We start from the raw sequence: 19,098 nt of genomic DNA, 5'->3' as shown, positions 1-19,098 counted from the left end.
GATCCTTCAGACAGCTACCTGATGACTGACTAGGACATAGTGATTGTGGAGAGAAGGAATGTCCTATATCGAGTCAAAATTATCTTGGACTATTTTAAATTCTTTAATAGCCATTTATCTTAAAATTTTTATCTGTCCTAATATCCTTGTAACTAATATGCTTCTTGGAATATATTATTAAGCATAACGGACCTCTAGCTTCCACCAATCCTAAAGCTAAGAATGCTATAAGGTAAAATCTGAGCCAGGAGTGGTGGTGCACACCCATACAGTACTCAGGAGGCAGGGACAGTACTGGGAGGCAGGGCAGGAGGATGGGAAATTGGAGGCTGATCTGGGCAACTTAGGAAGACCCTAAGCAATTTAGTGATACCCTCTCTCAAAATAAAAATAAAAAAGGGTGGGATGTTGCTCCGTGGTTAAGAGACCCTGGGTTTAACATCCCACCTTCCTCAAAAAAAAAAAAAAAAAAAAAAAAAAAAAAAAGTCCAGGGATAAAGCTTAGTGGTAATGTGCTTGCCTACCACGTAGGAGGCTCTGGATTCAATCCCCAGTAACGGGCTGGGGGGGCTCATGCTACCTCTTTCACAGGGGCACGTGCAAATTCAATGTAATTAATATCTGTGTTCCCAGGCCATGGTCACTCATTTGACTCAAGATAACTGTTTTTTCTTATTTCCTTGAAAGCTGAGTAGGGGTACATAGGGGTAACACTAACGAGTAGCGGGATTATAGCTATGGGCGGAGTTGACTCCAGAGGGGTGGTTTGTGGTAAAGTGGTGATTCTCAATCCATTTGCTCAGCCCGATGCCTGGCTCCTAACAAAAGTTTTGGTCGTATTTAACTGATTGGATCCTACAGGGTAAAAAAGGGGGCGTATCATTGAAATCCATCAGGAATCCATTGCAGAGACGAAGAATTTGTTCTGCAGGCACCTCGTAACCGGCATCCGGGGCAGAGCGGAACCAAAGCCTTACTAGATACAGCTCAGATCTTCCCCACGGCCCTCACCCCCACTTCCGGACTCCGTTCCGCCCACCCGTGAGAACTTCTGGTCTCCAGCACCGGAAGCCCGGGCCAGGGCTGTGGAATGCTAAGTCCATGCGGCTGGAGCCCACATGGCCTTCGGAGGCAATCCCGGGTCTTGTCTAGGGCAGGTCCAGGCGTCACCTGGCATACACTGTGGCTGTTTCCCTTGTGAAGGGCTCCAGGCCGCTGCTTCGGGATGACGTCACTTCCGGGTCAGCTGCGGGCCGGGAAAGCCGGAAGTGTCAGTCCTATTTGGTGCCGGGGAGGAGTCCGCGCCGATCATTTTGTTTTTTATTATGTTTCGTACTATAACTTCCTGGAATTACGGTGCTGTATCCTGAGTAGAGTTGGCGAATTTGGCAAGTAAAAATGCAGGATGTCCAGTTAAATTAAATCTCAGATAAACCACCAATAGTTTTTAGTGTGAGTATATTCCAAATATTGTATGGAACACTTATAGTACAAAATTACTTATCTGAAATTCAAATTTAACTGGACGTTCTGTATTTTATCTGGCAAACTTAGCCTTGAGTGTCCCCGTGCCGTGGACTCTGGTATTTAGTAGCAAGATTGGGATCCTTTAGGCCTTTGTCTGGGAAATAGTTACACAGTTCACCCAGGTTATGAAAATCAGATGTTTTAAATACTAAGATGCTTTTAGCTCCAAGTCTAATGGGAAAACCTCAGAGATCCCTCTGGTGAAAGCTGGGCGCGTTTACAGAGTCCCTATGGGGATGCCCTCTGTCTTCCTTTTCACAACAGGAGTCAGGCAATGGTAATCTGAATTTATAGGAAAGCCGAGAACCAGGATCAAGGTCTGGAATTTCCACATTGTTTGGGTATGGAATAAACTGGTGTTTTGGGTTCTCTGTGTTAACATTGGCCAGCATCAAAAAACTTGAGGGTGTTGAGGGGTGAGCATTAGGCATTTTTCAGGGACTGTGCTGGGGATCAAACTCAAGTCCTCCTGCTTGCTAGGCAAGTGCTGTCTACCACTGAACCACTATAGGTCTGCTAGCTCTCCTCTACCCCTGCAAGCATTATTTATTTATTTATTTATTTATTTATTTTATGGTACGGGGATTGAACCCAGAGGTACTTAGATATTGAGAAAGGGTCTTGCTTTGAACTTGCCATCCTCCTGCCTCAACGTTCCAGTCTGCTAGATTACAGGCGTGCACCACCACACCCAGCCCAAGCATTAATCTTAATCTCACCCCACCTCATTTTTCATGAGTCCCAATGGGAGAAATGGAGGTGCATCAGCTACCCAGAAAACCTGTGGTAGAGCTAGAATGCCGACTTCCATCCTGCTCCAGCCACACTTGCTGATAGTGAGCAGCGTTAATGGTTGTCATTTATTAAAGTAGATAATTTTTTAGGGGTTGGAGTGTAGTTCAGTGATAGAGTGCATGTCAGAGGCCTTGGGTTTAATCTCCAGCCCACAAAATAAAACAATGAAAAAAATAATGATGTCTTTTTATAGATGAGCCCTTTGGAGCTTTGTTGTCCTAAACCCCCTCTTATTTCTCCCTGACCTTCACCCCAAACCTTCTCTGTGCCCAGTGGGGAAAATGACTATTTGGGCTCAGTGATAGGAACCTGTCTTTTTCCTGCCTCAGCCACTTGCCTCTCACCACTGCGGGTGGTGTGACTCAGGACTTGTTTTGCTATCCCAGAACCAGAAGGGGTATTCTTGGCAGGGATGGGTCTGTCCAGCTTTGTGGGTAGAAGGGCGTCTTTTTCTATCTTGCAGATTGGGCTCTGTAGTACATGGCCTCAAGCAGTGCCTGGGGGCTTCCTTAAGGTTCACTGTAAGCTAGACTTTACTTCTGATTTGTACCTGGTCTTGCTGGACTTGCCTGAGTGCTGGGATTCCTCAGCCTGTGGCCTAGAGGATGTGCTCTGGACCTGGCCTGTCAGTGCACTGAAGAACATGCAGCCTTCCCACACAGACCTGCATGCCCAGGCTTTCCAGCCCAGTCCCATGAGCTAATGAAATAGAGTAGGCTGGGGGTCAGTGGGCTTAGTGTCAGTTGGTGTGACCAACAGCCTCCTGGCAACAGAAATGGTAAAGAAGCAAGGCTGAAGTGCCAGAAAGGGGTGTTACCCCCTGGACCAATACTCAGAAATGCTGGAGGTGAAAAAGGGGTGGAGTGGAAACCCTCTGGTAGGAATAGCCCCTTCTATGAATGATTAACTCCCAGCCAAGGGGGATGATCTAGGAGGAGGGCCCAGTCAACAGGAACTTTGGACTTGGGGCAGAGAGTCCAGAAGACCGGCGTATGCTCTGCAGAAGAGGAAGACTTGGCTGGGTGGTGGGCTGGGCTCCAAGGAGGAGAGTGAGGTCAGGTAGCTGTGGGATTGAGGAAGTCTCCTTTAGCTATCAGAGGCTCCTTGCAGCAGTTGCTGTGGGCCCCACCTGCTTCAAGACCTCAGAGGGGTGTCTGTGGGAGGCCTCCTATCTGTTGCCTCACTATGTGCTTTCTTCCCCCTAGGCAGCCATGGATACAAGGTGGTGCTGAGAGCAGTGGGGCATGGCTGCCACCCTGCAGGTCCTGCCCTGTCTGGTTCGAGCCCCCTTGCGTCCACTTCTCTGGGGGACTCCAGTGGCCCGGCGGGCCAGTGGCATGGCATTGGCAGAGCATGCGCAACAGCTGTTTGAGAGTGCTGTGGGTGCCGTGCAGCCAGGTCCCATGTTGCAAAGGGCACTGTCTTTGGACCCTGATGGCAGACAGCTGAAGGTTCGGGACCGGAGCTTTCAGCTGCGGCAAAACCTTTACCTAGTGGGCTTTGGCAAGGCTGTACTGGGCATGGCAGCTGCAACTGAGGAGCTACTGGGCCAGCATCTTGTGCAGGGTGTGATCAGCGTTCCCAAGGGGATCCGTGCTGCCATGGAACGTGTTGGCAAACAGTAAGGAGCCATAGAGGGCTGTTCCTCATTGTCCATCTGAAAGAAGGGAATGCTTGGGCTGAGATCTCCTTTCTTCACCTGCTTTCCTTTCTTCCTGGGTCTGGCCTGGCTCCAGAATGGGTGTTAGTGGTCATCCTTGTTCATGCCCCTTTCACCTATGCAGCTGAGAAATAGGATGGGAGAAGAGGAGCCTTCTACATCTCTTACTTTCTATTTGATTCCTCCTCAGGGAGATGTTGCTGAAGCCACACAGCCGTGTCCAGGTATTTGAGGGTGCAGAGAACAACTTACCGGATCATGATGCTCTGCGGGCTGCACTCGCCATCCAGCAGCTGGCTGAGGGACTTACAGCTGATGACCTGTTGCTTGTGCTCATTTCAGGTGTGGGTGCCAGATTAGCTCAGGAGAGTTGGCTGGAGTGTGTTCCAAATACCAGGTCTTTGAGAGATTGATCTGAGCCTCTGGGTTCAAAGTGTGGAGTTGGGAGCAAAGGAGGCAGTGAGGAGCCTGGAGCCTCCTGGTTGGCTGTGGGCCTGTTATCTGTCCTTCCTTGAGCTACAAGATCCTCTCCACCCGCAACTGGGTGATGGCAATTGGGCTTAGTGGGGGAACCTAACACAAAGCCTGGCACATCAGCTGAGGTCTCAGATCTGTTGCTCTTGTCTACACCAATGTCAACCAGGGCTAGAACCTAGGTCTCCAGCCCCCATGGAGCTCTCTGCTTGGTTGGTCTTCTGCTGTTTACCCTGTTCCAAGCTCTTAGGGAAAGGCAGGGGACAACCTCTGGTAGCCAGGGTGTGGTAACTGTGCACATACCTACTGAATGTCCACATGGGGTACTCTAACCCTTCCTTACCAGCCCACCTCCCTCATGTGGGCTTGTCCACCACTGCTTGCCTGGTTTCCTGGGTTGGGATATCTTCTTTGCCTGAGGCTGTCACTGTCTCTGCAGGTGGGGGCTCTGCCTTGCTGCCTGCCCCCATCCCTCCTGTCACATTGGAGGAGAAGCAGATGCTCACCAAGCTGCTGGCAGCCCGTGGAGCCACCATCCAGGAGCTGAACACCATGCGGAAGGCCCTGTCACAACTCAAGGGTGGAGGGCTGGCTCAGGCTGCCTACCCTGCCCAGGTACGTGAGTTGCTTCTTCCATAGGCAGCTCTGGGCTATCTACGTGTGTCTGGGACATGTTAAGCCTATACCAGCATACAGATTGGCAGGGTCCTGGTGTGAGAATTTACAGGACCAGCTGGGGGAAGGCCTGGGAGTGGCCCTACAGGGGCAGAGAGTTCCCATGGCCAGCTGTTCTGTGAGCTTGCCTGAGAGTGGTTAGGAGTGGGCAAAGAAATGTGCCAGGTGATGGATACCCAAGGGGAAATTTGTTTTTCTGCTCTCTGGGATCAGAAGGTGGGACTGAGCCTTGCCCTGTGGCCCTTCCACAGGTGGTGAGTCTGATCCTGTCAGATGTGGTGGGGGATCCTGTGGAGGTCATTGCCAGTGGCCCCACTGTAGCCAGCGCCCACAATGTTCAAGACTGTCTGCACATCCTCAATCGCTATGGCCTTCGTTCTGCCCTGCCACGTTCTGTGAAGACTGTGCTCGCTCGGGCTGACTCAGACCCCCGTGGGCCACACACCTGTGGTCATGTCCTTAATGTGATCATTGGCTCTAATACCCTGGCATTGACTGAGGCTCAGAAGCAGGCTGAGGTGCTGGGCTACCGGGCCTTGGTCCTGAGCACAGCCATGCAGGGTGATGTGAAAAATGTGGCCCAGTTCTACGGACTGCTAGCCCGAGTGGCTGGAGCCCGCCTCATCTCATCCACAGCTGGTATTTCTGTGGAGGAAGATGCAAAACTCCATGAGCTGGCTGCTGAGTTCCAGCTCTCAGACCTGAGGCTGGAGGAGGTCCTGAAGGCTGTGGCAGAGGCTAGGGGCCCAGTCTGCTTGCTGGCTGGTGGTGAGCCCACAGTGCAGCTGCAGGGCTCAGGCAAGGGTGGCCGGAACCAGGAATTGGCCCTGCGTGTTGGAGTAGAGCTGGAAAGATGGCCTCTGGGGCCTATTGATGTGTTATTTTTGAGTGGTGGCACCGATGGGCAGGATGGGCCCACAGAAGCTGCTGGGGCCTGGGTCGTGCCTGAGCTTCCCATCCAGGCTGCTGCCGAAGGCTTGGATGTGGCCACCTTCCTAGCCCACAATGACTCATACACTTTCTTCTGCCGCCTTCAGGGTGGAGCACACCTGCTCTACACAGGGCTGACAGGTACCAATGTCATGGATACCCACCTCCTGTTTCTGCGACCTCAGTGACATTATCGGTCATATTTTGAGAGTCCAGAAGAGCCACTGGGGCAGGGTCTTAGGGAATACCAGGGTTGGTCCCCAGTGCCTCACCAGGCTTTAGGGCCTACTTTCTGTCGTAACAGCAGTTAGCCCTTCCACAGAACAAGCCCCTTGGCCATTTTGTTGTCCTTGTTTTTCTCCCCTGATCAGTCTTTCTGCCCAGTCCTTCAGCCCTCTTCTGTGGAGTGAAGGTAGAGAGATTGAAAATAAAAAGGACCACTGGGTTCTCAGTGCATCTTCCCTCAGAACAGACTTAAAAGGAGTTGCTGGGGAGAGGAGTGTGGGTTGGCTACAGTCACAGTGGCAGGATCTGACAGGAGTTTCCCACAACCGTCTCATCTGGACATACTCAGGGCTTGTTCCACATAAATGGGAGGCTTGCCTGTCTTTCTGGAGCCTGTGAGGGTTGGGTGTGGACCCCAAGATCCTTGATGTGGGTGAGCAGAGATCCCAGGGAGGATAGGCCTAGGAACTCTCACCCATTCAACCATGACACCTTGTGGCATCTTTTGCCATAGTCTCCAAATCCTGCAAGTATGCCTCATTGTGATGGATGTTTACTGCCTGCCACCAAGAATGTCCCTTCTATATGTGGACCCTCTTGGCTTGGTTAAGCTGAAATATGCCTTACCTCCTAGGCCTCTGTTATCTAGGGACTCCTCTAGCCCACTAATAGCACTAGTGGACACTAGACCTTATTTTAAGGACCTTATTCTAGGACACGGGACCTTATTTTCTTGCGCCAGCTCCATTTTCCTAAGCTAAACATCCCCAGATCCTTCAGCCACTCCTCTGGGAACACAGTTTAGGCCCTGATGCCAGCCCTCAGTGATGTTCTTCAGGACTGGGATGGTGGGTCAAAGCAATGAAGGGGTCCAGTATTCCCTTCCCCTGATATTGTTGGTAGGGAGGAGAGTAGCAGTGGAATTGCTCCCTTGGCTTGACTGGCAGCCTGGGTTGGCAGAAGAAGGCTGTCCTGGCTTCCTTCGGGCCCTCTTGTTCAGTATCGGAGCCCTCCGCTGGCTATCCTCACCGTGCGCCACGGCTCCAATCCCTATATGAGTGAGCAGTAGAATCACATAGGAATAAAAAGCCATAGAGAACAGCGAGGCCTGGGGCTGCTCCTGTGGGTCCTTCCCCAGCCCTGGGGTGAGGGGCTCTAGGCCAGAGCTGGCATGCCCTCCTGAGGAGAGCCTCCTTTTCCCATTAGGCTCTGGATAGTCTAGCTAGCAGACTTGGGGATGTGGCTTATGCAGAGCAGGCTCTGGGGTTTGGGAGGGAGATGAGCAAAGGAAGCTGGGTTCTGGGGACCTCCTTTAGGGAAGATGGGGAAAGTTCCTTTTTTTTTTCTGTCCTGATGTGGAGTACCTGCTGACCAGGGTCATGGGGATATTGTTGTCCTCACATGTGAGTGCCTGTGCCCTAGTGTTCTGGCAGCTTCTAGATGTGTCCTGTCCCAGACTCAATCCTTGCCTTTGGGAGTTGTGTTAGCACCGAAAGCCAAATTGTAGGCAAGAGCGTGTGGAGAGGTGAGGCTGGAACTGAGGGCCTGTCAGCTGTGTCCTCTGTGTGCATGTGTGTGGTGGGCATTTGAACACAGTGCTGGTGTGCATACCAGGAGCAGGAATATACCCGTGAGTACTCGCACAGGTGCTCAGCGCAGCTCAACTGCAGCTAGCGCACGTATGCCTCCACACCTGCTGAGGACTTTGCAAATGGGTGGGGTCTTTCTGGAGCCTTCCCTTGTCTACCTTGACCCCTTCCCTCTACCTGCGTTTGTAGGGGCTGGAAGGCCAGTCCCTGAATTGGGCCTCTTATCGGTTTGTGAGCTTAACCCATTATATTTGTTCACTTAGTACTCCAGAGATAAAAAAGGATATGTTTGACAAGTCTAGATGACAAAATGAGGTAAACCCCACACGGTGAGTGTGCAGTAGGACTCATAATTTGTTCCACAAATGTCAATTATGTATCATTAAAGCGTGCCCCTCCTTGACTTTTGGCTTTTGTCTCTCTTGGCTCAGGGTCCTGGTGACCTGTGTCCACTGCATCTCCGTCCCCTGAAGCTTTCCCTGGCTGGAAGCTTTCACCACCAACAGTGCCCCATCCTCCATCTGCTGCAGCCCTCACAGACCTCTCCATTCTCTGCACTTGGCATGAGTTCAGCAGTGAGTCTGAACAGCCCTTTGGGGTCAGCATATCAAAACCCTTTGTCTTATAGCTCTAGAAATAGAGAAGGTGACTTGTCTGGGGCTGCATAGCAAGTTTGCCACAGAAGCAGAGAATCTGATTAGGACCTGTTTGGTAATCCTTTGCTACCTTCTGGGGCTCAGACACCTTGGGGCCTAACAAGAAGTCAGCCAGGGCCAGGGGATATGCTTTTGCCTTCCCTGCTGCTCTTCAAGGGCTTGGAGATGGTGATATGACCATACTTGGTCTCTCTAGGGATCCATAAAACAGATTTGTTCTCTTCAGTTCAGAGGGGAAGCTGTGATATGTGGTTTGGTAGAAAACCATGTACAGCTGAGCAGTGGGATTTTGCATAAAGTGTGTGTCTGTGGCTATATGCACACCTACGTGTCTTTGCATGGGTATGTGTGTCCGGTACAACTCATGACCAGATGCTGAGAGGTCTCTGAACTGTGCTGTGCTCCATCCCAGGTGGGGACACACAGTTTGGTGTAGTTAGAATAGAATATTCAGGATACTGTGGAGCAGATTGGACAAGGAGGCCATAAAGGCTGACAGAGGCTAGTTGGCAAAGGGCCTTGTGTGCCCGATTATTAACTTCACATTAACAGTAGTGCAAATTTTATAAGGATTTTGGCAAGGAGTTGTTATTATTTTATTATTATTATTATTATTATTATTATTATTATTATTTGGTACTAGGGTGTGACTCCTGGGGCTCTCAACCACTGAGCCACATCCCCAGCTCTTTTTGTTTTTTAATTTGAGACAGGGTCTCTTAAGTTGCTTAGGGCCTCCCTAAATTGTTGAGGCTGACCTCAAACTTATGATTCTCCTGCTTCAGTCTCCTTAGTTGCTGAGATTATAGCTGGACACCACCATGCCAGGCTGTTTTAGGACTTTAATGCTGTGGGTCACCTTCCTTACTGCAGGGGGTGGTGGATGAAGGCATGTAAAGAGATAGGAGGTCAGAGGTGGATAGAGGTGCATCATGGGGTTCCCGGAGCCTCTTCCCACCTTCTCTTTGTCTGTTCCTCCTCAGCCTCAGTCCCACAGCCTTCAGCTAGGCATCTCTTTAAAACTTTGGAACTCACTTTGGAACCAACACTTCAAGCCCCAGCTCAAACTTCACTGGGAGCAACTGAGTCCCTCTGTCCCTAGGAGTGTTATTGGGACTCTGAGGATTTGAGGGCTGAGAGACTAGTCAGCTGGTGGATACTTAGAGGTCATAGGGACCCCTCAATCATGTAGGATCTCACTAGGGTGGCAGTCAAGTGGCCTGGAAAGGGCCCTGGAGTGGGGGTCAGGTCCTAGGTCCTTGTCTTGGCCTTGATTCCTTCCTTTCTCCAGGCCCCGATTTTCACTCTGTCTAATGGGGGCAGTATCCTTGCTCTGCTCACGTCTTCAGCAGGGCAGGTGAATCTATGTGGGAAAGCTCTGTGCAGGTAGAGGACTCAGGAAGAGAGGGGAGATGTAGTGGTGTCTTACAAAGGGAATCACAGGGAGATCTCAGCTCAGGGAGGCCTCCTTCTTGCCAGGCAGGATTAGGGTTAGAGCCAGCTGTGGGTGATACAGGCCAGTTGAGCAATCCCCTGCTGTCTGGTATTGGACTGGCACTGAAGGGGCACAGTGGGGTTTTTTTTTTTTTCCCTCCTGTGCTGGGGATTGAACCCAGGACCTGTGTATGGTAGACAAATGCCTACCACTGATCTACAGTTCTAGCCCATGATTTGGGTCTTTAATGGCCACAGTGGTACACTATGCCCTGGAAGGTTCTGGAACTAGAGATTGGGGTCAGCTGGAGCTAGAGTAAGCTGACTCAGTATGGAAGAGGACTCCCTTCTGTCTCAGGGAAATAGGCATGCCAGTCTCCTTCCCTCTGGGTCTTGATTATATGTGAAGGATGTGACAAGACCCAGACTGGGAAGAGGAGGACTGTCCTTGCCCTAGCCTGGGAATCCTTAGGTGGGTGAGAGGACTTGGGGTGCATTATGGGAGAAGAGGGGCTGTGCGTGGGTGGGTGGAGGGATACTGACACCTCCTGGGTGGTGTGGAAGCCAGTGACCTAGGCAGGCTGCCACTGGTGAGATAGCATGGAGCTGCAGTAAACTCCTCTGCCCAGCTGGGAGGGGTAAACTTTCTACCAGAGACAGTGATGTTTGAAGGTCAGATCCCTCCCAGGTGACCACTAGAGCCAGTCCTGAGGCTTTGCTCACCCACTTCCCCTTGGAAGGTTGTGTGGGAACATTCAGCCCTGCACCAGCTCATGCCCACAACTCTTGCCCACCTCTTACATGTTGCTCTATCAGGGAGTGAGAGGGTAGGAGTAGTGGTGGTAGCTGCTTCTCTGTTCAAATGAGGAGACTCTGGCCAGGATGAGAGAGTGGAAATGTGGTCCATCTGCCCTGTCTTAGAGGGGCCACTACCCTTAGCATCCTTGCTTCATGGGATCATATCCATCACCATAATCTGATCCACTGCTAGACTCCCTGGGGGTCCAGGGAGCTATAGGACCTGGCCCTGACCTGACAGGTAGCTTGAGGCCAGCCACCAGAATGCACCCACTGGGAAGGTCTTCCCTGCTATCCCCATACTCCTGGCCTTCTCTAGCCTCCCTCCTCCAGAAATTAGCAGAGCCCTTAGAAGGGTATGAGCTTCTCAGTCCTAATCCCAGCCAGCCCTGCCTCCATCCCTAGTTCCAGCTGAGAAGGGGGCGGGGCCAGCATGGCATCTGCCCCTTCAGTCCACCCCATCCCCTGCCCAGATCTCCCGTTGTCCCATTAAATGCACTTGTAACTTCCCTTTAAGAGTCAGCAGGGTTCTGTCTCCACCTGCTCCCCACATGCTACATACCCAATCCCTGCTCACAGACCTCCCATTCTTCCCTGTCCAACCCAGATCCAGGAAGCTGACTGCAGGGACATCTGGACACTGGCTGGTGACCCCACTGTTTGCAACTCTGGGTAACACTGTCCTTGGAACCTTGTCAGGGGCACCTGGTCAAAGACCCCTAGAGGAGAGAGAAGTGTTTGATCTCTCCATGTGGCTCTGTGGGTCTGGGGGGCAGTAGTTTGGAGGGAAACCTGTGAGCTGTGGCAGAGGAAAAGATATTTGCTCTGCCTCTCCCAAACCTGGGCAGTGGGAACAGACTCAACATATTATAACCGGTAACCAAATCCCGCCAGGGAGAGGCACTTCTGGTGGGTCATAGCCCTATGGTTTGTGCCACTGCTGCCACCTAGCAACCCTGTAACTGCAGCCCTATCAGAGGCATGGGTCAGAGCCCTGGGCTCCAGGACTGGGTGTTCACTGAAACCTTCATAGGTGGGCTATCCTGGTCAGCCAAGCTCCCCCATCCCCACCATTGGGTCCCCCTGACAGTCTCCCTCAGCCTGGGGCCACCAATGGAAGCCAGCACCCCAGGTAGGGACAGCTTACAACAGAAGCCAAGCACCCTGGGCAGGGACAGCCTACCAGCTTGCCGTTAGCCTATCCCTCCACCCTCTGCTCCTGCTGACCACAGTGGCACCTGCAGCTGGCACTCTGCTATTCCCATGGCTCTGGGCAGAGAAGCTTTGCAGTCCGGACTGCCCACTCTCCCCACCTGCCCGCCCCCAGGGCTTTGACTGCCCCGTGCCTGTGTCCCTGAACCCCAGAGCTCACCTCGGTGGCGCTGTCTCCTCACCAGAGGCACTGCAGTGTGGGAACTGTCCCGAGGAGCCGGTTCTCAGCTGAAACAAAGAGGTGGGGGAGAAAGAGGGGGGCAGCAGGAGAGGGAGAGGGTGAGCTGGGGAAGGAGTGGAGGCTGGAGGGGGACTAGAAGGGAGAGGATGAGACAGAAGAGAAGGGAGGGGAGGACGATGCGCCAGCCAGCCGCGGAGAGAGAAAGCCTGACTCCCGGGACTGAAGGGCTGAGAAAGGAGGGAAGAGGAAATGGGGAGGGGGCAGAGGAGGTGAGGGGGCCAGATCCAGAGAGGAGAGCCTGTTAGGGGGCGGGGGAGCGGAGATGGGGTGAGGAGATTGGGGCAAGTGAGGGGGCGTGGGCAGGAGAGGGAGCAGTGGGAGAGGCAGGGCTGCAGGGCAGGCTGCTGACCACTGGTGGCTGGGCTCCGTGGGTAGAGGAGCCCCACTCCTGTCCCAAGCCAGGTTCTGGTCTCAGGGGAAGCCAAGATTTGAGTGGGCAAAAGGTCATGCAGGAGCCAGGCTGGCAGGGAGAGGGACTGGTCAGGCAAGGGGCAAGGCTCACTAGGCTGATGGCTGGCTTTGGAGGACAGGGCAAGTGACAAAGGCTTGAGAAGAACAAAGGTCTGAAGGGAAGAATCAGCTCTGCTGATCCCAGGTGCATGAACCCTGAGCATCCTGGTCAGAGTCTGCTAAGTGGAGGGCAGGGCCACTCTGGGGCAGTTCAGGCTGAAGGGGCAGGCTGAGGTGGAGGGGAGAGAAGATGGGGCTGTGGAGACAGCAGAGCTCACCCTTACTCACTGAGAGCTCTGAAAACCCTGGCCACACACCATGACTGACCATACACCAGGACGCTGGGTCACTGTCTTTTTGGGGAGGGGTTGGTTGATGGGGACAGGAGCTTATCCTGTTTCTGGGGTCTGAAGCCATGATAGAGAAATGGGTAGGGGAAGTCCCCCTCTCAGGAGGAGCATGTGGAGCCCCAGGGAGGAAGGGAGGACATGGGGAACTGGGGAGAAAGGGCTGAGGATGAAAGGAGTGGAGAAGCAGGGATAGGAGGGCATGGGCTGGGAAGGAGGCTGTTAGGGGTTGGCCCAGAGCTGCTGCCCTTTCCTCCAACCACCAAAACCAGAGGCCTTCTGCTCCACATCCCACAATTATTAGGTTTATGGAGACCTAATGAGAGAAGAATAAAGATCCCCTTCCCTCCTGCTGTCCAGTGCTGCTGTGACAGGCAAGGGTGTTGCCTGGGGAAGTCAGTTGGGGCTTACTGTGTCAGGGAGGGCAGGTGACCTGGAGACCACCCTGGGCTGGTCCAGCCCCCTCTTGGACTCTGAGGTACAGAAGGTCCAACCATATTCCCATACCCACTCATCAAGGGAAGTTCCCCTTCTTGTCCCACTAGACTTGTGCTTATTTTCTGGAGAGCAGCCAGAGGGAAGCTATGGGCTTGCCTAAATCTGTGACGGGGATGTGTCTCCCAGGCCCATTCTGCACAGAGGCTAGGAGCTAGATGGTGCTTGGACCCAGCCTAACCCAGCTCCTCTCACCTCCTCAGGGAAGCCCTCCTGGCCCCACCTAGCTGGGCCACATCAACCAGCTGCCACTGCCCCAGCTGATTCAACCAAGAGCCTGGAGCCCTGAGAAAGGAAAGGGCTTTCCCATTCCTTCCTTTATTTTACTTAGAAATAATTTCAAACTTAGAGAAAATTTTCTGGAATAAGAATGGTATGAAAGGTATCCATATATCTTTAGGGCAAATATTCAACTGTTCTTAATATTCAACTATTGTTAGTATTTTGTTCTGTGTTCTTTTTCTCTGTATATATTTACACACACACACACACACACACACACACACACACTTACACATTTTTTTTTTTTTTTCCCTGAGCCATTTGAGTAAAGTTACAGATGTTTGAAAGGATGATTTCCTACCTGTCTCTCGCTCTGCAGCCAGCCCAGGGGAACCCAGACCAGGTTGTGTGGAATGAATGAAGGCCTGGGGCAGGCAGCAAATGAATGAATGGATGTGACCTGCTGGAAGCCTGGGAACTGGCTCAGGCCGCCCCTGGGAGCTGGGTCAATCTAGGGCTGGGGTGGGGAGCTGTGCTGGGCTTGTGGCCCGGGGAAGTGAGTGAGTGAGCGGGAAGGAGCGTTGCCCACCAAAGTGAACATGTGGTGTTTGCCTGGTGCAGAGCCGCAGCATATGTCTGGAGCTGGCAGCAGGCAGGCAGGATGAAAGAGCGCTGGGAGCGCGCTGATGGCTACATGGAGGCACCTGAGCACGTGTGGGTGCTGGGTCCTGTCTGACCCTGGGGTGTTAGAAGACTGAGCTGCTGGAGGCCTTAGACCTGACTCCAAGGCCTCACACTCCTGACTTTGGGAATCCTCTTCATAACCCCATGAAGGTCAGGGCAGGCGTGGGACCCACCTGAAAACTGGTCCATGCTGACCTGCTTAGAGGGCAGGGTGAGAGCGTCAGCCCTACTTGGGCTTCCTTCTTGATCCCTGTCGCAGGGCTGGTATTCTTCCTGCATCCTCAATGTCTCCAAATGGGTTGATGTTTCATCTGAGGACTTCCTTCAGATGGTTGCTCTTTTATCCCTCCTAACTCATGCCCAAAGGCCCTGGTTAAGAAGTGTCATATTTTAGAAATCATACCTTGAAGATGAGCTGAGCTCTGACTTCCTCCCTGCTTTGTTAATGAAGTCTCCCTCCTCCAGGAAGCCCTCCAGGCTTCTTCAAAGCATCCCACCTCACATGCCTACCTGGGAATGATTCCCTGTTCTTCCAGCGGTTCACACCGGTGTTACTCTTACGAACTGGGGCTTTGCTTGGTCATCACACTATCTCCCTCCTGTTTTCCAGACATATAATTAGTATCCCATATGGATGCCAGTGCCTTGGTTGGTCCTGACTGGATATTGGGTTCCTTTGATGCCCTTGTGCCCATAACGTCTGAAAACCTGTAAGCTCTGGGTTGACTGAGGTGGGGAACAGTAAAGGGGGTCCCAATGAGAGAGGAAAAGTCTTGTTGGGGCAAAGGCAGACCTTTGACCTGGGTCTCTTGACTACTTGGTTAGTACTTCTACTTTCTTCCCTGGAGTATAGACCTGAAATCTCTTTAATGAACAGCTCTGAAAAACCAGATATTCATATGTAGGAAGAAGAACCTAGACTGTAAGGCCCAGGGTTCTCCCTGAATTCTACCTGGTGACCCCAAGGAAGGAAGCACTCACCTGCATCTGTTACTTTCAGCCGACCCATGTGGAAGCCCAGGGGACTTCCTCTCTCAGTGCCCATCCTGCTGAAGAGATTTCATCCAATTAGCACGTACAGTATTTACTTAATTAGGGTAATGGCATAATTAGTGTAACTTGGGCTCCATCACATGGCTTCAACATGCAATTAGGAGCTGTCAGCAGGAGGCAACATTGTGAAGATGCTCATTCAATTTTGGTTCCAGCATGGAGGCCGCAGCAGCTGTCACTGCTTCGGAGTGAGGCGGGTGGGTGGGTGGCAGGCTGCTGTGTGTGTGGGGTGACTGCAGGCAGTTGATAGCCTGGGAGTAGCCAGGGCAGAAAGGCAGTTTCCAGGGCTGATGGCGTCCCTGACTGAGCCTGCTCCCATCACAGGGGCATTGCCACCCCAACCCCAAATACAGGGTGAGGAAGTAATCTGTGGCTTGACTGGAGGGCTGAAATTGGCCCCTCTGCTCCTGGGTTTTCTGCCTGAAATGCCACCAGGAAGTCTCTCTTGTCTCTCTTTAGGGCTTTTCTGCTTCCAAGAGCCACTCCCTCATAATCATGGATCTGTTGGTCCTTAAGAGGCCACTGATTGCCAAAATGGGGTTGATTACTGTCATCCTTATTTGACTAGTGGGGAGACTGAGGCTCAGAGCAAGGAAGGTGGTAGATCCAATCATAGCAGTACTGACACTAAGAGGCAGTGTGGCATGATTGGGGACTCTCCAAACCAGGGCATATCACTCTCAGCCTCAGGGAATTCTCCTGTTCCATGTGGTCCTTTACTGAGGAGGGGGCAGGGCTGCTTTTAGTCACTGAGGGGGTCCTCAGGCTCCTGGCACCCTTCACTTCCCCTCAGCTTCCCACCAGGCTAGGAGGCGTGACGCTCCGAGACTGCCTGTGACCTTCCCGTTGGTGAATTTCACAACTTCTGGGGTGGAGAGGGAGCCTGTTCCCCGGTCTTCCTGTGTCCCCTACTCTGCTGTGCAGTGCTGGAACTGTAGGCCTCCTAGGAGGCTAGCCTGGTGTGTCAAGTCCACTGTTCCCTGCTCGCATCTCAAAAGCAACTCCGGTGAAGTCACCAGTGCTGGTTTACAGGGCACATTATGCCTCCACATCCTGGGCTCTGACATCATGCTGTTAAATGGCAAGAACATCTGCACCTTTTAGCAGGGGAAACTGAGCAGGCAAGAAAGATCCTGTAAAGGGCAGTGCCAAGTCCCAAACTCCCACCTTGGTCCTACAGGTCAGTGTCTCCCTCCCACTGAGCATCTGCAAATCTGTCCTGGCCTGGCCACATGGATCTAGACTGATGAGAGCAGGGTCCAGCTGGGGTACTACTGAGTGGGGTAGTCTGTGATGTCCCCCCAGAGCTCAGCCCTCCCAGACAGGAGACAGGGACACTCCAGTTTAGAAGGGCAGGGTCCCAGCCTGAGGCAGAGGGAATTGCTGGTTGGGTCTGTCCTCCCAGGGACCCTGACCCTCAGGCAGGGCACAGGTAGGGCAGACAGGAAGAGGCTGGCAGACAGCCATAGTTGCTGGCAATAGTCACAACAAAATTAAAACTACATTCCCACTATCAGATTTCTGTTAAGACTGGGGCATCATCTGTGAGGTAATGAGATAAAGATCCACAGCACGAGGCCGGGCTCCCAGAATAGAGGAGTCCATACACACCTCTGTCCAGAGGGACAGAAGGCCCTGGGCACTTAGCCCAGTCCAGCCTGGCTCCCAAAGATTTTTATGCCTCAAGAAAGAGGCTTGTTTTGCTGATCACAGAGGTGCACACCTGTAATCCCAGCTACTCGGTTGAGGCAGGAGGATTGCAGGCTTGAGGCCAGCCTGGGCAACTGAGAGAGACCCTGTCAAATGAAATGAAATAATAAAATAGGCTGGGGATGTGACTCAGTGTTGGCCTAGTATTTTAGTCAGTTTTTTCATCACTGTGACCCAAAAGACCTGATAAGAACAATTTTAGAAGAGGAGAAGTTTATTTGATGCTCACGGTTTCAGAGGTGTCAGTCCATAGATGGCTGACTCCATAGCTGTGAGCCTGAGATGAGGCAGAACATCAGGGAAGAAGCAGGTGACAATCAGGAAGCAGAGAGAGACCGCTGTGCTCACCAGGGACAAATATATACCCCAAAGGCACACCCTCCATGACCTACCTCCTCCAGCCACCTCCTGCCTACCTATAGGTTACCTACCACACAGTTAATCCGGTCAAGTGGATTAGTGCACTGATTAGGTTAAGGCTCTCATAATCTGATCGTTTCACCTCTAAACTTTATTGCATTGTTTCACACATGAGCTTTTGGGGGACAATTCATATCTAAACCATAACAGTTAGCATGTGTGAGACCCTGGGTTCAATCCTCAATACTAAAAAAAAAAGTGGGGGTGCTTTTCATGCTAAGGAAGTGAGAACCAGCACAGGAAGGAAGACTTATGCGAGGAACAGATGGTGGGGCCATATTCCCAGGTGCTGACTGCTGAGAGGTCCTGAGTTTTCTATGTAAGGATGAGCACACATGGGGCTGGATAGAGCTGGAGGCAACTGTGTCCTCACTTGGGCAGTTGTCCTCGGTTGATATTCAGGCCCATGGTACATCCTCAGCTCTGGGACTGAGTCCACATTTGGGGACCCCTATAAGCCTGCTTACCCTTCTTCTGTCCTTTTGCAGATATTTGTCTGCAGGTCAGCCCCCTTGGCCTTAGCTACTGGGGCAGGGATGGGGAGCAATGGCCAGGCAGAGAGTGAGACTCACTGCCTCTAGAGGCTCATGGCCTCAGGGTCTGGACAGGCCTCAGTAGTTCCTTCCAAAGAGAGGACAGAAATCAAGGGTCAAGCTAAGTTCACAAGTGCCAACAGGTAGAGAGGTCCTGTTCCCCTCCATATTGATCAAGAGAAGTAGTACCTGCAGAGCATGAGGGATGGCAAAAATGGTACTTGAGGTGTTGGGATTGGTGTGAGCAGAGGCTGGAAGGACAGGAGTGTAGGATCTGGGGATGCCAGATCCTACATGAGGTGTAGGCTCTGGGGAGCTTGAGGAGGGGACTGGGGACTCTGGTTGTTTGTGGAAAGGTAAATTCATTCTTTCAACATCTGTTTAACATAAAGGCCTATTATGTGCCAGGGATATGGCTTTTTAGGCTAGAGCTTCAGTAGAGGCCAAAGCAGAGGAAGTCCCCACCCTCATGGAGCCTCCACTCTAGTTAGGTGGAGACACGAAGACAAGAACATTGTCGGATGATAACCGGTGCTATGCAGAAGGTTCTAGCAGAGTGGTGCGCTAGGGCCTGTTGGCGGTGGAGACGGTAAGTTGTGGGCCAGGCCAGGCTGCAGGGATATTTAAGCCAAGATCACGGGATACAAAAATCAGGGAAGGAAGGAGCAACCAGTGCAAAGACTGCCCAAGTGACTTTGGCAAGGAGAAAGGAAGGTAGGTGGGTGGGACCAGAGAGGCAGGCTGGGGCTCTGTAGGTTGCATGGGCTAAGGCCCAGAGAATTATTATAAAAGAGATGGGAAGTCACTGGAAGCTTTTGAGGACTTGGTGCTCACTGGGGGGTGCTGGGAATCTGGCATTTGGAGATATTATTGAAGGCAGGACCAAGGGTATTCCTGATAGGTTGACTGTGGTGTGAGAGGGAGGGTCATCAACTGAGTTCTTTTCAGTTCCTGGCTTGAGCACATGA

General features: G+C 52.2%; 1 protein-coding gene across 7 annotated transcripts; it reads left to right on the top strand.

Annotated features, from left to right (window-relative positions):
- Positions 1-1,123: 1,123 nt before the first annotated feature.
- On the top strand, positions 1,124-6,515 carry Glyctk (glycerate kinase). Of its 7 annotated transcripts, none has more exons than XM_047565566.1 (5): positions 1,124-1,241; positions 3,528-3,943; positions 4,173-4,324; positions 4,896-5,071; positions 5,383-6,515. In XM_047565566.1, exons 2-5 carry the CDS (start codon positions 3,567-3,569, stop codon positions 6,247-6,249), a joined length of 1,572 nt encoding a protein of 523 aa, XP_047421522.1. In that variant the 5' UTR covers positions 1,124-1,241; positions 3,528-3,566; the 3' UTR covers positions 6,250-6,515. The 7 variants fall into 7 exon arrangements, with proteins under 7 accessions (XP_047421522.1, XP_047421520.1, XP_047421525.1 ...); XM_047565564.1 differs by lacking the exon at positions 1,124-1,241 and adding an exon at positions 1,298-1,452; XM_047565569.1 differs by lacking the exon at positions 1,124-1,241 and adding an exon at positions 1,301-1,452 and having other exon boundaries at positions 3,532-3,943.
- The last annotated feature ends 12,583 nt before the right edge of the window (positions 6,516-19,098 follow it).

Source organism: Sciurus carolinensis, chromosome 9, assembly GCF_902686445.1.
Source record: "Sciurus carolinensis chromosome 9, mSciCar1.2, whole genome shotgun sequence".
Lineage (NCBI taxonomy): Eukaryota > Metazoa > Chordata > Mammalia > Rodentia > Sciuridae > Sciurus > Sciurus carolinensis.
Note: the sequence above shows the minus strand (reverse complement) of the source record. Positions and strands in the feature narration are given on the sequence as shown.

Excerpts from the sequence above, each read along its gene's own strand:
- Glyctk (XM_047565566.1), top strand. The coding sequence starts at position 3,567 with ATGGCTGCCACCCTGCAGGTCCTGCCCTGTCTGGTTCGAGCCCCCTTG. Across the intron at positions 3,944-4,172 it reads ATGGAACGTGTTGGCAAACA|GGAGATGTTGCTGAAGCCAC; the intron begins GTAAGGAGCCAT and ends ATTCCTCCTCAG. Across the intron at positions 5,072-5,382 it reads AGGCTGCCTACCCTGCCCAG|GTGGTGAGTCTGATCCTGTC; the intron begins GTACGTGAGTTG and ends GCCCTTCCACAG.